This window comes from Tachypleus tridentatus, chromosome 7 (genome assembly GCF_004210375.1).
Source record: "Tachypleus tridentatus isolate NWPU-2018 chromosome 7, ASM421037v1, whole genome shotgun sequence".
Classification (NCBI taxonomy): domain Eukaryota; kingdom Metazoa; phylum Arthropoda; class Merostomata; order Xiphosura; family Limulidae; genus Tachypleus; species Tachypleus tridentatus.
Window position 1 is genome coordinate 75,276,911 of NC_134831.1, and position 18,566 is coordinate 75,295,476.

General features: G+C 33.9%; 1 protein-coding gene across 1 annotated transcript; it reads left to right on the forward strand.

Annotated features, from left to right (window-relative positions):
- Positions 1 to 1,273: 1,273 nt before the first annotated feature.
- On the forward strand, positions 1,274 to 16,948 carry LOC143258029 (uncharacterized). Its single transcript, XM_076517063.1, has 2 exons — positions 1,274 to 1,367; positions 16,321 to 16,948. Exon 2 carries the CDS (start codon positions 16,332 to 16,334, stop codon positions 16,716 to 16,718), a length of 387 nt encoding a protein of 128 aa, XP_076373178.1. The 5' UTR covers positions 1,274 to 1,367; positions 16,321 to 16,331; the 3' UTR covers positions 16,719 to 16,948.
- The last annotated feature ends 1,618 nt before the right edge of the window (positions 16,949 to 18,566 follow it).

Sequence of the window (18,566 nt, forward strand, 5' to 3'; positions counted from 1 at the left end):
TGGTTTGATTGGTTTAATAGAAGAGTGGTATCTGAAACTGGTATGATTAACAAATGTTCTCGTTGTTAACCTGAATGTGACCTAGGAAGGTCGAAACGTCGTTCTCTGCGTTATTAGTAAAAGAGTTTTCATTTATTTCGTCTAGAAAACAAGTTTATTTGTGGAATTTTCTTCTATTCACCTCACTGAAGAAGAAACAAGAATTATTGTCTGTTTTTCACGTTTGAGTAACAAGGAACATTAGGCTAATATAATAATAATATAATAAGTTGGCATGAGAAAGTGGTTTATTTTTAAGAGGACAGAATAATGTTCTGTCAAAACATATGGGAAGGGTCCTCCCAATAAATTAATAAATTACACCTATTTTATTTATAACGTGCATTTGTTTTTATATTATTCTTAATCTATTTGTTTTCATATTATTCTTAAACTATTTGTTTTTATATTATTCTTAATCTATTTGTTTTATAATTTTATTTCACTTTTTACTTTTGGAAATAGTAAAAATATAAACTAATAAGTTGGTAAACAGCGATTTTATAATCGAATTTCACATGGAAAACACCAAGCAAGGGGAATTCCTATCGTAAGCAATATTTTCTTTTATTATGATCAGGTACACAAATTGTGAGACCACTGTCAATAAGCCATTTTTACGAAAAATGTATGTTATTTCGCGAAAGATAAAGTGAAGTTTAACGAAAGTTCAGTGATGTATAGAAAACAACGCCTGTGAAATTAATCAGAAGCGTTGTGCTTAGTTCATAAATAATAGTTATTCGATTAAATGGAAACAAAAAGAGGCAATGGTTATACTAGCATTAGCAACATTTGTTTAATAAGCTAACTAGTGGCACAATAAATAAACACGAAGTAAACGAAATATCTAATAATTAATGTTTAAAGTTTTTATTTCCATTGACCGTTTCGTTAGCCAGAAAATATTTTATTTATTGTACATTACTATAAGGTAGATTACTTATTCAGTATTATTCTGGTTAAGTATAAAACATAACAAGTTTGCTTGTAAAAAAGTATAAAAATAATATGTTATATCTCTAAAATAGCTAATTATCTATCATTGTCTAGTTATTGTTTAGAACTTACAACTCATTCGTTACTTTCCATGTGATCACGATACTCCCACTTATACCTTAACAGCCAATAGAAAATGACTTATCATCTCTTCAGCTATGCGCGTGAATGGAATAAGGAGGAGGTACCATCATATAAAAACATCCAGGCTGCAAAGCATAGATACAATTATCAGGTTTCAAGAAAAGAACTTTGATCTTTCGACCGTTAGGCTGACCAAAGGAGCCTGGACATCCTCATAAAAGTATCAGTTCTTCCTATATTGTTTGGTAAGATTCTTACTTTAATAACACATTATGTTTAACATTCCCTTAAAATAAATTATTATTTACATCATTTAAGTTATGTTTTATAAGATATTAATAAAAGCCATTCACAGGGACTTTAAATATGTACCTATTTATCTGTAATTTATTCATTAACTTATTTATATCAAAACCAAATTTTGTTTTTAATTTTTCCCGTAACTACCTACGTATAAACGATTCCTTACGCTAACGTGACATTTTGACATAGTGCAGTGAAAGATTAAAGACTTACTGACATTCCAATCTCCTCACTTTCTGTTAATGTTACCCTTTTAAGATCGTAGCAAAAGTGGCACTGTTTTTAATAAGCTCAAAGTGTAAGAAATTTCTAAAAGTTGTATCCTTCGAATATTATAACACAAAAAATAGAACCAAACACTGTACTACATAAATGAATATTGAGCGCTTTGTGTATCGGAGTTGATACAAATATACCTCCGTCACATCAAACATGCTCGTCCTTTCAGGCGTGGGGACGTTATAATGTTACGATTAGTCCCACTATTCGTTGGTGAAAGAGTAGCCCAAGAGTTGGCGGTGGGTGGGTGATGACTAGCTGCCTTTCCCTCTAGTTTTACACTGCTATATTAGGGACGGCTAGCGCAGATAGCCCTCGTGTAGTTTGCGTGAAATTCAAACCACACCTCTTTGTAAGCAACTATGTCAAGTTTGTACACAATTCACTCACACTTAAAATACGTTTCGTTGTAATAGTTGGGATAAAACTAAACGTAACTGTGAAGAACGTAAGCCAAGGATTGTAAAATTATAAACATAAACTAGTTTCTTACTATAATACCTACAATAATAGTATGCCACCAAATGACGTATCGTACGAGATTCTCGTGAGATCTCAGTTTAAAATCAACTTTCTGCAAAATGTCAAACATAAAAAAACAACTTGATATACAAGGAGTATGTGAAAGAAAATAATAAAAACAGATACACAAATCAAACCAAAACAAAGCAAATATACCTAGACAGTGTGGTAACTGTGACTTAAAGCAACACTTAAAGTGAAATGGAGTAATATCTTATTTATGTGAAATAGCTACTGATTTTATTGTGCCAAACTATATTCTTACAGGTCTTAGCATGGTCAGGTGATTATAGCGCTTGACTTGCGGGTTCGAATCCCTGCATCATAAACACACTCGCGCTATCATCTTTGAGAGTGTTATAATATACGTTCGATCCCACTATTTTTTGGTAAAGGAGTACCCCAACAGTTGGCGGTGGGTGGTGATGACTAGCTGCCTTCCCTCTAGTCTTACACTGCTAAATTAGGGACGGCTAGCGCAGATAGCCCCCATGTAGCTTTGCGTGAAATTAACAAACGATTTAAAAATTTTATTAAAAATCATCCATAAAATTACCCCATCCTCCATCATGATTTTTACCATCTTATTATCAAAATATCCAGTGATTCAACGTTAAAGGTACAGCAGTTTGTTATTCTTACCACATACATTTAATAACACTCGGAGATAAAAAAGGCTTTCCACAAGTCTAATGAACAAAAGACTGTATGTCTTTTCACAAGTCTTATGAACAAAAGACTGTATGTCTTTCCACAAGTCTAATGAACAAAAGACTGTATGTCTTTCCACAAGTCTTATGAACAAAAGACTGTATGTCTTTCCACAAATCTTATGAACAAAAGACTGTAAGTTTCTGGTTTTAAAAAATGCTAACTTTCTAGAAGTCGATTATACCTTCTGCTTTGCATCAAAATCTGTAGAATTAGCTACATTGGTTACGGGAACCGGCAGATTATTAACTTGTGTGCTTTGCAGCTGTGTAAACTTAAGTTGTGTATCTGTCAGTGTCAAAGTAAAATATCTGCTGTAGTTTCTTCTGTGTAAGCCATTTTGAATACTTTTAATGCAGGTGTACATCTGCTGCTGTTTTAATAAAATGATTGGAAACCAATCATTTCTTCAAAGATTCTAGCACACTTTTTGCCTTCATGAACTATACCACAGTCATTCTTTCGCAGGCTGTACTGAATTCATTTCTTTATAGACTGTATCACAATCATATCTTTCTTCAAGTTTGAGTAATCTCATTGTTTTCTGAAAACTTTCTAGAATAAATGTAATATTTCTGAGAAACTTACACTCAGTAAAGTGCAGGTATAGTCAAATGTAAGAAAGTTTTATTTGTTGCTATTGTCTCGTAACAGTAATGCTGATTTAGTAGAATTTAAGGTGGAATAAACTTCGATTATATTGAATGTTCCACAAATTGCACTAATGTGGAGTCCTGATGTGAATGGCGTTTTGCCTTATGTACTAGAGGCTTTACATCTCATCCACAACAGAGTAATCTGACGAAAAGCATGATTGTCCTAAAAATTAGTGCTTGGTGTCTAGGACATACTGTTGAGCCGACTAAAAGATAAGTTGATTTTACCTAACTTAATAATTATTAGTCCCATAAACCTTAAGTAGTAGTACTCTATTTCAGGTGTGGACAAAGTAAACTTTAACTATTATTTACCCAAGTATTACGAGCGATGTGTGATTGGTAATGAATAATGCAAAGAATTGTAAAAATATTGGTTTTACAGCTAACGTATTGGTGTCATAAATGTAAAGTGTTGGTATCCTTGTTTTGGCACTGGCTTGGTTAGGGTTAACTATTAGAGTTATAATTTCAATATTAATATGTGATAAACATCTTATGTTGATATCTCATTATGTATTGATATACTGATGTCAGTGAGGCTCTTTACTGAAGGAAGAGTGGTAAACACATTATTTCAGTAAAGCTTTAGAAGTTCCACCGTAGCTAAAGTAGTTTAGAACAATTTAATCCTAAAAGTTGAAAATGTAATAAATGTTATCTCGATTACTTTGTTTTGTTTTGAATTTCTCGCAAAGCTACACGAGTGCTATCTGCGCTAGCCGCCCATAATTTTGCAGTGTAAGACTAGAGGGAAGGCAGTTAATCATCACCACCCACCGTCAACTGTTGGGCTACTCTTTTATCAACGAATAGCGGGATTGACGGTCGCATTATAACGCCACCATGGCTGAAAGGACGAACATGTTTTGTGTGACCAGGATTCGAACCCACGACGTATCTCGATTAAGAAACAGGTGTTTCTAAAATATTCACTTCCTAAAAGTTAGGTTGCAACAGCCTAGCTTAGGTAAAAGTACACCTCAGCTTAGAACGGGAAGAGGGTGAACATTCATAAAAAAAAAGTAAATTTTTTCCACAGACAGTTACGAAACTACTTATATTGTGTTCTACGTTTGCAACTCTTTTTTATTTATATTTATTTTAAAATATTTTATAAAGCGCTTTGTTTTTACTGAATAAAATAATCACGATAGAATTGGTAGGTTTCCCGCTGGGACAGCGTTAAGTCTTTGGAGTTACAACGCTAAAATCAGAGGTTCGATTCCCCTCTGTGGACTCACCAGATAACCCGATGTGCCTTTGCTATAATAAAACATACACACGCAGAACTAATAGAAGCAAAGATTTATAGATATTTTTTGTGCATTCGATGCAGAGTTTTTTTCTTGATCACAGGGTTAGTAGAATCACAATCTTGGAGTAATATTTGTGTCCTGCTTTTAAAAGATAAAACTTTAAATAGTATTCTAATTACTACTTAAATTGTTTAAGTCTATTCCTGGTGTAACATTAGAAACTTCTCTAATTGTTTTTTTTTTTAAGTAACTAGAAAGGACGACAGAGGTGTTCCTAAAAAGGTTCATTAAATTCAATCGTTTTGTCAGAAATTGGAGAAATCATGAAAGTTTTACAATTATCTGATATCTCATCCTTCTTACAGCAAAGTCATGCATAACATCTTGACTCATTTGAAGTGCTCTTATTCAGCTTGATTAGCTCATTCTATTATGTAGCAACTTCTACACAAGTGCTCCTAGAAAATTTCACATGGGACATTAAAATGAAGTCATTGGTGTAATATGTCTACACTGTATCAGAGCAAAGAGCTATGTGACCAGTCTTTTGTATCCATTTTCGTTGTCAGATAGTAAGACGTTAAAAAAAGGAATATATACAAATCTGAAGTGGCTGACGTTATAAAGTAAGTTCATCATTAAATAACTCAGTCCTTCACCTGTAGTTAACTTGTCAGATACATTTACAAAGTCAGGAAATGTAGGTTACGGTCGTACCTGATTATTGGAACTAAACTGTTGTTAGTAAAGTATGTATTAAACAGTAAAGAAAAGGAAGTAATAAGTTAAATTTTGATAAATCCATTGATTTAGGTTCAAATGAAAGTTATATCGTAACTTGAGGAGATAGCTGTGCACTAGTCTGTTGTGAAATGGAAAATACTCAAATAAGATTGTTAAAGGTTTTATGTAAACCGTTATGATCAAAGTGAACTAAATAATACACTGTAATTATTTAGATTCCTTACTTCATATCATTTAAGATACACGACAATGAGTTTTGCTTACAGCAAAATAAAATGTTTTATTTCGATATATAATTTGGACAATTACAGATCCACCACCACCACAAATATATTTATTCACCACAGTTTGTTTGCCTGTAATTAAGCACAAAAGTACATAACGGGCTATCTGTACTCTGCCCACTACGGTTATCGAAATACAGTTTCTAGCGTTGTAAGTCAGCAGACATGCTGCTGTGTAACTAAGGGACACTTAGTACAGACTTACACATAATACGATTGAAAAATGTGACGTGAATTGAATAGCCTGGTCAGAAACCCGTCACTAAACTGAACAATTGACTAGAGGAAAATAGGTAGCCAGCAGCATCTACAACGACCGCAATCGATGGAATAAAGAGTCTGACTGTTACTTTAATTAAGCACTCACAGCGAAAGTATGGAGCGTCTTCAGTAGCATTACGTCTTGAGCCCTAGACCTAAAGTTCTATAGCTCGGAACGCTGAAATTAAAGAAGTGTTCATATTACATATCCTAGGTCAACGATAACCTCTTACAGTTGCAAAATTCTGTATTTATAAATGGATTTTCATCGTAATGGCTAATAAACCAATCGCTATTAAAACATAGAAATATACATTTATTTGATACTGATACAGAATTCCTCAAAATATTAGGTTCAAAAATAAATGGCAAGTTAAAGTCTTAAGAAATAAGCAAATCTGATACAAGGAAAAATTGTTTATGAATGGCACATATTAAAACAAATTCTGAACAGTTCTGCGTCACATAATCTTGTTAAAGCAAAACATGATTTGATTATTTTCCTATTAAATACTGCTTTGTACTAAATTTCTAACTTTATGTACTGTGGTTCATTGGCTATTCACAACAACATTAAAATAAATAAAATATGTCATAAGATGTACATCTTTCAATTGTCCTTAGATAAGCTATCTCATTATATTGCGCAACTCAGAGTTTTAAATTTATCTCGATGGTGCAATGGATTTACAGTTATACATTTATTTTAATGTCCACGTTTGTTTCAGTTTAATGCATGTAACGTATAATGTTAAATGTGTATTTTCAAGCCCCCTATTCTCTAAATTTTTACAAGATTATCGAGAGCAAGAATCAACAATATATGTTTTACGAAAGCACTAACATATCTTTAAATGTTGTTGGCAAGTGAAGTTTTGAGAATTTTGCCTAAAGATAAATAACCGACGCCCCCCAAAAAAAAGATACAGAATATTGTTAGTCAGCTACAGTCAGTACACTATAAACCTCGGAAGCTATAATTGTGACTCACGCTTACTCATCGGAAAACTACAAATATTTGATCAGGAATCTTTAAAGATTTCGAACATTACGAACAGTGAATTAACTTCTACGAGGAAATTAGATATCTTCTTCTGTAAAAAGTGAGCTTGAAAACTGCGTGAGGCCAACCAAGAATAGAGCTAATCAACTTCCCCTTCAAGATATAATATTAAGTTCAGACCAGATACAAGACATCTGCTGATCCACGTATTTAATTATAAAACACTTTTCTATGTGTCTCTACTTATCCGTTGAGGTCATTTTCTTGTGTAATTCAATGTCTATTACTGTATATACATGGAAAATGACAACACTTCACGCATTTATTTATTAAACACTTCACTATCTTTCTCTTTTTAGCTTGAGGTACTTTTCTTGTGCAGTTCGTGACGGACTTACTGTTGTATATTTATTTTAATGTCGATTTTTATTTCAATTAAACATATATTCAGAAATGCATGCAACTTATATTGTTAAATCGATATTGCGAAATTCCTGCTTATTCACTAAAGTTGTAGAAAATTTTTGAGTGTAAGAATCAACAGTGTACTATATGTGTAAGTAAATATTATTGATTGCTAGTACTGCTGTCTTAGCTAAAATTTCTAGAAACTCTCCTCTCAAGCTTATAAAATTAACCAACACAACTTGCCAAGAGACAGTATATATTGTTGGTTTGCTATAGTCGGTATGCTATAAACCTCAGAACTTATAACAATAACTAATTATTATAAATTGGGAAATACAGATTTTTGACCAGGAACATTTATAGATTCCGAACATTACGGACCGTTAAACTTCGACAGATTAACATCGGAGTTAGTATTTTTATGAAAACATTACATAACTTCAGTGGTGAAAAACTCACGTGTGATCAACGAAGAGCTAGCTAGTTTCCTGTTAGGTAAATGTTACCTATATCAATTCAGAATTAATTCGCTCGTCGTGAACCCTTTATAAAACACCAAGGAAGTTTCGAATCGATATAAGACAATATTGTTTGTAAGTTTGTAAAACTTCTGTATATAAATTGTATTGTTGTTTGTATATTAAAAATGTTTGTATTAAAACAGAAAATTGTGTATATAAATATTGTTGGTAAGTATCATAAATTTATTACGTATCAACATTTAATTAATTTCGAAATTAAAATTTCCGGCTATTTGAAATCGTAGTACGTAACGAACGTAACGTAACAAATTGGAGGCTCATAAAGAATAAATTATAATACATAACAATGGTCAAACTTGATCAATGTAAAGCCGCAGTTATCAGACGTATGATGTCAATATACATATATAGCGTATGATGTGTTCAGACTTTCATTGGTGCTCATAGCAACTATTACATTACAACCCTTTTATTTTACATCTAGTAGAAATATAAAGTTTCTCGGCATCATGAACATGATACTTCGAGTTAATAAAGATATTTTCAGTAATAAACTTACTCAAACTAACAAAATAGCAACTAAAACTTTCTTTTTTTGTGTATGTATCAAGGTATAGTTTGCTGTTCGTTTTTTGAGAGAAAAAATCGTGAAATAATCCTCTTTCTTTTCAAGGTTTCATACTGTCTTATGTTGAACGGCATTTACGTTTTTATTATTTTGTTATATCTTAAAGGCATTTTTAGTTTACCCTAATTTCAAGGCACACAATGCTTTTATTATGTGCTTTTACAATGCAAAAATTAAGCATTTAAATGTGAAAGAAACTTAATATTTTTGTGTTATTATTTCGGTTTTGTTTTAAAGGTGAAATAGTTTGTGATGAAACGTGTACTAATCAATATTCCACACCACCACCATCTGTTTGTTTGTTTGTTTTGGGAATTTCGCACAAATCTACACGAGGGCTATCTGTGCTAGCCGTCCCTAATTTAGCAGTGTAAGACTAGAGGGAAGGCAGCTAGTCATCACCACCCACCGCCAACTCTGGGGCTACTCTTTTACCAACGAATAGTGGAATTGACCGTCACATTATAACGCCCCCACGGCATGTTTGGCGCGACCGGGATGCGAACCCGCGACCCTTAGATTACGAGTCGCCCGCCTTAACACGCTTGGCCATGCCGGGCCCTACCACCATCTGCTTCTCTTTCCTGTATGTTCTAATTATTACAATGACTAAGCCAATTGTTTTGTTTATTTTTTGTTTGTTTTAATTTTGCGAAAAGCTACACAAGGGCTATCTGCACCAGCCGTCCCTAATTTAGCAGTGTAAGACTAGAGGAAAGGCAGCTAGCTTGTCATCACCACCCGCCGCCAACTCTTGGGCTACTTTTTTACCAACGAATAGTGGGGTTGACCGTCACATTATAACGCCCTCATGGCTGAAATGGCCAGCATATTTGGTGTGAAGGGGATTCGAACTCGCGACCCTAAAATTACGAGTCAAGCTTCCTAACCGCCTGGTCATGCCGGGCCGAAAACGCTGAAGAACTAGATTTATGATAAAGCAGCTTTATACGGAACATTATTATTTTTGGATAAAAATAAAAAGAGTTTATCAAGTTTACGAAACAGGATAATGACGCTTAAAAATATTCTGCTTTAAGATGATAATGTATTTAGTACTCTAAATATAAAGTAATTATTATTCGAACCCTTGACTCTTGAATTACGAGTCGATCTCCCTTAGCACCTGGCCATGCTGGATCGGACTAAGCCCACCCTACTCTGCACATCACACAAATCCACATCTTAGTAGTGATACATTCAATTTCAGATTCATTGCACTTGATCTGCCTTCATCTCCATATCATTGATTACCGTCAGAGGAGTCGTTACCATAAAAATAAATTTAGCCTAACTTTTAAATTTCTTGTGCTTCCGTCTTTCAGTTACATTTGAAACTATAAACTTTGTTGTTAAATTTGTTCATGTACTTTCTTAGAAATCTTCATCAGAAATAAACTTTTTTTTTGTACACGTCACCTTTCTTAAATCGATACCCCTTAAAAAAATAAATATTTTTAATTTCATTATTCTTCGCAATACTTGGCTTTTACTGGAAATACGACTTGGTGAAATGAACAGTTATCTAATAATCCATAATTCTAGCATTTGTTCTGCAGCCATTGTTATAAGTGTATACGTACAGGGGTAGTAGAAATAAAAAATCATATTATTTCGTATTCTTAGTTCCTTTGTGTGTTTTGAACATCTGCGCTAACCGTTCCTTTGTTTTTTGTTTGTTTTTGAATTTAGCGCAAAGCTACAGGAGGGTTATCTGCGCTAGCCGTCCCTAATTTAGCAGTGTAAGACTAAAGGAAAGGCAGGTAGTCATCACCACTCACCGCCAACTCTTGGACTACTCTTTTATCAACGAATAGTGGGATTTACCGTGGCATTATAACGCCTCAACGGCTGAAAGTGCGAGCATGTTTGGTGCGACTGGGATTCGAACTCGCGACCCTCGGATTACGAGTCCAACGCCTTAGCCCACTTGGCCATGGCGGGCCAAGTGATGATGAAAGCAAAGTTTATTTAACCAAGCGAAGCAAAGAAATAAGCATCATAGGTGCAACCATTTCAGCCGATGTCTTGGGCTCCCCTTAGGGTCCTAAAAATTCTTAGGCTCTGAATTAAATTTTATGCACTCTCCTGTTTTATTTTTCTGAATGTAACTTTCATAATTTTTACTGGAAATGTTTGGAAACTTGGTACTTCCATGTTTTTTATGCCACTGCTTTGAATTTACTAATAATTGTTACCAAACTGAAAAATTTATTTACGGTGTTTGATTTACATCTTCAAATGTCATTTCCTGGGTTAGAACTCGAAAGGTCTCTTCTTTATAACTAAACATTATGAGTAACGAATTACCTAGAAATAAAGTTTAATTTCTGTATCTTAAAATACGTAATAGTATTCTTAAGTTAAATGACAGAAATATATCTTTACTTACGTCTCGAAATGCATAAGACTAGATAAAAGCCCGGCATGGCCAGGGGGTCAAGGTGCTCGACTAGTAATCGGAGAATCGCGGGTTCGAATCCCCGTCACACAATATGCTCACTCTTTTAGCCGTGGGAGCGTTATAATGTGACGGTCAATTCCACTATTCGTTGGTAAAAGAATAGCCCAAGAATTGGTGGTGGGTGGTGATTAGTGCAGATAGCCCTCATGTAGCTCTGTGCGAAATTAAAAAAAAAAGAACTCTAGCTAAAACACCAATAATTTTTCTCACCGTGTAGTATTATAATACTTGTTCAGGTTAGATTATATTTTACTCTTATTATTTGTGTATCGGGCTCGAGTGGGGCTGGAACTGATATATATTTGTTCTTTCTTCTTCCGCAATTGTGATTATGTTTCGAATTCCTCGCTTTGCTAAGCTGTTTCCGAAGTGGGAGCTTATAAAATTAAATATCTATGTTATTATAGGTTTCGAGGTGTTTTTCTACCAAGTTCCTCAGAGGCACGCTAAATTTCATGCGAATTTTCCAAATAGCTGTATACCATTTTATTTGCATTTTAACGCAATCAAATAAAATAACAGCTATTTGCAAAATGAATTTTTTTTCGCTTTTCTTTAAATGGTGTGCAAATTACCAGCAGATGATTTTCTGACATTTCATTCGATCAATTTTTACTTTTCTCCTTTTGTGTCACTTGTTTTGTTTGAGTTTTTATCCGGTACATTTGACACTTGTAATATTTTGTTTAACTAAAACCTTCTTGACCCAGCTAAATAAAATCGGAAATGAAGTATTTCTGCACACCCATTTTTACACCCATTTACAATTTAATTCATATCTGTAAAGATAAACGCAAACGTTCAGATTTTTTCTGTCGTTACTGACGTTGTAAAGAACAATACTTGAAGGCGTACCACAAAGCAATGCTCGTGTCATGAAATTTAAGTTAATATATACCGATTAACTTACAACATGAAGAGGGCAGTGCTGTAGTTTTAGATGTATTTGTATTACAATTTTGTATTTATGGCAAAGCTACTAAGGTTTTCTACTGCCGTCCCAAATTTTGAACTACTAACCACAGGGATGGCAGCCAGTCAGTAGCACCTATACATCCACGCTAAGGAAATGACTTTCACTTTTATAATACACCGACAACTTAAATTGCGGGTAATATTTTGTGGTATCGCACAGATTTGAGCTTCACTGATTAACTCCAAAATCCAGAGCTTTACAACAGGACCAACTCTCTCCACTTCGTAAGTTTCAGCAGAAGATGCAAAGTTCTAAGATAAGACTTAAAAAGGCTTGAACAGTTGTTGTTGTTTTGAATTAAGCACAAAGCTACACAATGGGCTATCTGTGCTCTGCCCACTACGGGTATCAAAACCCGGTTTTGCGCGTTGTAAATCCGCAGACATACCGCTGAGTGGGTTGAACAACTACCGTATTTTAGCGTTATTAAGGATTTTCCCTGCTTGAATTTGTGGATTAGATTTTATGTCAGCGACATATGTTTAAATATTTAAGTACAGAATGTCCGATAGCTTTGTCAAAAAAAAAAAAAAATCAAATAAAGACACTAACGATGTGGAAACACCGAAAAGTTCACATTCAGTTAATAAAAGTTGTTTGGTGTCGAAAATTCACAGACAACGATTAGTTTAATTTAAGTTAAAAACAGTAATAATAAGCCATAAAGGGGAAACACTGAAGTATGTCCTACAACAAACATACCTATTACGACGTCTAGCTAAGAACAAAGTTTGAGACTGGCATTTTGCACGGAACTACATTCTGTTTACGGAACATTTATATTTTTAAAAGAAGAAATCCTAGTATTCTCTTTTTAAATTCTTCCCTCGATTAAGTCGATCAGCTCAAAGTTTTGGAAAGCTGGGTTCACTTAGACAATGAAATGTAATATCAGTCACGACAATAGCTTTAACTATTTAGATGACGAAAATCTTTATCAGTCATGATAATCGGCTTAATTACATTGAAATTATTAGTTTACTGGAACTTTTATTGTTTGGATTGACGACAGACAAGCGTATAATATCTGGCCTGTTATTATTATCATTTACTGCTAAGTCCTGACATCAGTTTGTTTTGTTTTAAATTTATTTTTCATATTTATTTATTTGAGTTTAGCGTGCAAAAAGAAAAAAAACAAACAACAAAAATGAAAAAAGCAACTATTGTCAATGAATGTAATAAGTATTCCAGCCTGTTAGCTAGTGTCTAAACTTTTTTTTTATCAATTCTGGATGAAATTGTTAGAATATCAAATAAAACATTGCAATCATCAAGTTGTAAAGCAACAGTTAGAACGTTAAAATTAAAGCTCTGGCATGGCCAAGTGTGTTAAGGCGTTCGACTCGTAATCCGAGGGTCGCGAGTTCGAATCCCGGTCGCACCAAACATGCTCGCCCTTTCAGCCGTGGGTGCGTTATAATGTGACGGTCAGTCCCACTATTCGTTGGTAAAAGAGTAACCCAAGAGTTGGCGGTGGGTGATGATGAATAGCTGCCTTCCCTCTAGTCTTACTCTGCTAAATTAGGGACGGCTAGCGCAGATAGCCCTCGAGTAGCTTTGCGCGAAATTCAAATTATTATAGCAAGAACTCTTCTATTTTCAAATTGTCCTGGTCTAAGTTACTAATGGGTGGTGGAATCTCTCAAATCCAATAGAACTTGGTGACGAGTGGAGGAATAACTTGAAACCAACAACGCCGTTTTTATGCTTTTTTTCACTCCAGTGTATAGTGCAACAAATGTGCAAGAAAACGCTAATGCGTGGTTTTTGGCTTGCAGACACCAAGTCAGTGACTGTGATGCAGCGTAATGACATACGACAAGACAGAAGTATGGGGGTATGATTAGGGTATCGTGAAAAAACATCAGACAACTCAAATAAACCATGTTAACAGACTCCATCGCTACTGTAACTGTGGACATGTTGCAGCGAATGTGGATTGAAATTAAATATTGGTCATCTCAGAACGGCTGGTATGGTGATTAGAACTTTTATTGATAAGCAGAAAACAACGTTTCGAATTTCTTGGGTCATCTTCTCTTTATCAAGAAATATTGGTCAGATATGCTAAGAGCCACTAATGATGCACATATGTGGAAGTCTACTGACTGACAGTAAAACTGTTTGAATTTGGCTAGAAGATACTGAAAACTGCATGGCTGTATTTTCTTAGTTAGTTAATGATTAGATTTTAAAATAGGAAATACTTTTTTGGACCACCCTATATAAACCCGGATATGGGTAAAAGCAAACTGAGATAAATGAGAAATTTAACCAAAAATATTAATTAAGAAAACATTTGATTGTTCCAGAAGTAACGATTTCAGATTAAATCGCCAACATATTTTAAATTATGGTCAGCCTCGAGTGCTAGCTATATACATTAAAAACCAATGTATCTTGAGTAGTAGCCGTTGTACTACCCGGCATGGCCAGGTGGTTAGGGCGCTCGACTCGTAGTCCAAGGGTTTCGGGTTCGAATCCTAGTCACACCAAACATGCCCGCCCTTTCAGCCGTGGGTACGTTATAATGTGACGGTCAATCCCACTATTCGTTGGTAAAACAGTAGCCTAAGAGTTCGCGATGGGTGGTGATTACTAGCTGCCTTCCCTCTAGTTTTACATTGCTAAATTAGGGACGACTAGCGCAAATAGCTCTCGTGTAGCTTTGCGCGAAATTCAAAAACAAACAAACAAACAAACAAACCTGATGCATATTGTTTAAAAATAAATTACTGTGTGTCTTCGACCATTCGCTCTGTACGTTAACATCTATCGTGCCTTAAGTACTAGCCATTGTATCTGATAAATGTCGTTCAAAAGTTAATTATTGTAACATCCAATTATTAATTGTTTAGTTAAAATTTTTTTTATCAATTTTGTTTCCTGAGAGATTACTAGTCCTAGCAGACCCTATTGGGTAATTCATCTTAACAGATAAAAACTGTTATTTACTGTTGATTTAACACGATTTTAGACATTCTAACTCGTGTTTGTGAACTAGTCGTAGAAACATATTAAGCACTTTAAGTTGTTTTATATAAGAAATAGTTACTTACAAATTCTGAAAAATCGTTTTGACTCTTGTGTGGTTTTCATAGAATTAAATCCACATTTGCATTTAATATATTGCTGTTTGTTTAAATTCCACATACATGACTTGAAAGCAAACAAACGGCTATCTGGAGGAACAGATACGATTAAGAAGCTCGTTAAAAGTTTTTACCAGACGATGGATCGAATTATTTTATAATAAGCTCTGTAAGAGGGCGCTATTAAAAGATACTGTCAGTTTTTTTTTCTGTTTTATTAATTATACGTGGTTAAAGTAAACAGACAATGTATTTATCAATGTTCGTTCTAGAACTAATTAATTAGAAGCGTGTCAAATGTAGTCTAAAAATAGTTTTATTTGAAGTTAATTTATTTTTATAAGTTAGAAACTAACTTGGTAATAATTTTATATTACGCACAAATGGAACACAATTATTTATGATGGGGACTGAGATTTAGTGATCAATGAACTACACGCGACAGTATGTAAGATTTCCAACAAAAACACAGAAATGTATTCAGTATAAAACAACAACTATATTTTAGCAGTTTTATAAAACCAAATAAGAACTACTTTATTAATATGTTATATTATTCTTTCAAAACTTTAAGCGTGTAATAAAGTAAATTGATTTTGTTTATATTTATATACAGATAGATAATTATGTAAATAGAACAAGATAAGCACAGGTGTTATTATGCCAAAGTAATTCGCGACCTTAAACCTAAGAATATCAGGAAGAACATCTCTAGACATTTAGAGAGCAAGACACAGTTTGTAGAATAAAAAAACACTTTTGGACATCGCTTATATATCGGTATGATATTTATGATACTTCTATCTCAGTGTGATACTTATGATACTCCTATCTCAGTATGATACTTATGATACTTATATCTCAGTATGATACTTATGATACTCCTATCTCAGTATGATACTTATGATACTTCTATCTCAGTATGATACTTATGATACTCCTATCTCATGATATCCTATCTCAGTATGATACTTATGATACTTCTATCTCAGTGTGATACTTATGATACTCCTATCTCAGTATGATACTTATGTCTCAGTATGATACTTACGATACTTCTATCTCAGTATGACACTTACGGGAATTTTCGAAATGTTTTGATAATTTTTTGGTTCTTTTATAGAAGAAACAAACATGAAGAGAACCATCCTGTTGACCTTTTCTGCGGTTCTTTTTGTACTGGTGACGCCATCGACAGCAAGTCCTGTGGGTCTAAGATCTAAATTTCAAAACTTTGTTCGGATGGTCATGCCTTACATGAAAAACCACGTTGGCGGACATGAAAAGCACAACTGGCTAGGAGCAAGCAAGATTTTTTTCTCAGAAAAACCACAAAGGGATATAGAAACCGATAGGATCGAGATTATGCCAGATATTGGACTCACTGACTTTGAAGATAATGAACTGAACGACATGCGCGCCATCAAGCGGCAGTTTGATGATTATGGACATATGAGGTTCGGTAGAAGTAACACTGCGAAGAAGTATGATGATTATGGACATATGCGCTTTGGAAAATGAGTATTGTAATATCTGAGAATATCTCACGTAATATCTTATGTACGTTCATTTTATTTCAACAACTTGGACATCGTATATATACATATATATATGTGTGTGTGTGTATAATGTTTAACCAGCAAACCTATATGAAAGCTTAGTTCGTCTATAGTCAATTCTAATGATGTATTCAATGTACGTACATATATATATATATATAAAACCAGAACATGCAATAAATTATTGCTTTCAAACGGAATGAGAAAGAAAGATGACATTTGAACTCTTTCACAAGTACACGTTTGTAAAGGAAAGAATAATAGTTTGGCTAACTTTCATTCAAGGAAAAAACATAAAACAATATTTTAAATGGGAAATAAAAACTATTTGACTGTCAACGATCATCAAATACAATTTTACACGTTTCGACAGTTTCACACTATTGTGATTTATTAGTTTCAACAGTCTCCAGTTACAACTGCACACGTTTTGACAATTTCACACTGTTTACGTTTATTGCTATCAACGGCCGCCAGTTACAGCGCTACACGTTTTAGCAGTTTCACACTATTCAAATTTATTGACGTCAACGGTTTTCGGTTACATCTCTTTACGTTTCGGAAGTTTCATACTGTTCTACCAAAAAGCCATGGACGGCCACCAATTAGAACTCTACATGCTTCAACACTTTCGCACTTTTGTAATTTATTCTTTTCAACAGGCTTCAGTTACAACTCTACGCTTTTCAGCAGTTTCACACAATTGTTTAGTTTATTGTTGTCAATAGTCAGCTGTTACAACTCAAAATGTTTCGGCAGTTTCACACTATTCTAATTGATGACTATTAACTACTACTCTACACATTTAGGGAGTTTCACACTATTCTAACAGATGGTCATTAACTACAACACTACACGTTTCGAAAATTTCATACTATTCTAATTGATGGCCATTAGATACAACGCTACAAGTTTCGACAGTTTCACACTTTTCCAGTTGATGGCTATTAACTACAACTCCACACGTTTCGACAGTTTCACACTGTTGTAATTTATTGTTTTCTACAGTCTTTAATTACAACTCTATGCTTTTCTGCAGTTTTTCACTGTTTTAATTTATCGTTGTCGACACCCAAATAAAGTTGAAAACTCATTTATAACATTATATTATCAAATATAAGGCGGGAAAATTGTCTGTCATAGTCAGTTATTATTATTAAAAACTACAACATTTGATGCTAGCGATTACGTTTAGTGTCTATTTTGTTGGAAGAACAGTAAACTTTGTTACTGTTAAAATATGGTTCACCACTGCTTCCACTGTCTAAAGAAAAACATGTTACTGAAAGAAACAGTTACATTACATAACCTTAACAGCTGTTGTGCTGAGATTGCTCACAAATAAGACGTGTTCAGAGAGCATATATTGAGAGCATATACCATGGAGACGCGATGTGTATATACGTATACTATGAAAACAAATTTTTCACTTTGTGACGACGAAAAACCAACTTGAAGTAAAAATGTATCTCAAGACGGGTATTAAAATTTTTAAAAGATTCAATACCTTTTCCAGCCGTCTTGAGACACATGTTTAAATATTTTACTTTTTCACACTAGATGGCACTATAGCAGCGACTAGAAATATGGAAATTGACACAAAAATCTTCCAAACCAACTATTAACAGTATCATAAGTATAAAAACGTTATCGCGAAGTAATATGTTATCTCTGCATTAATTGTCATTCAGATACGTCCTTACTAAATTGTTATATTGATATTAAAAGTAACATAATGTGCAGAAACGGTTATTGGTAACTATCAAACAACATATTTTTTATATAATAAAAATTAGCATTTAATTTTTAT

Coding starts and splice junctions, on each gene's coding strand:
- LOC143258029 (XM_076517063.1), top strand. CDS start 16,332: ATGAAGAGAACCATCCTGTTGACCTTTTCTGCGGTTCTTTTTGTACTG.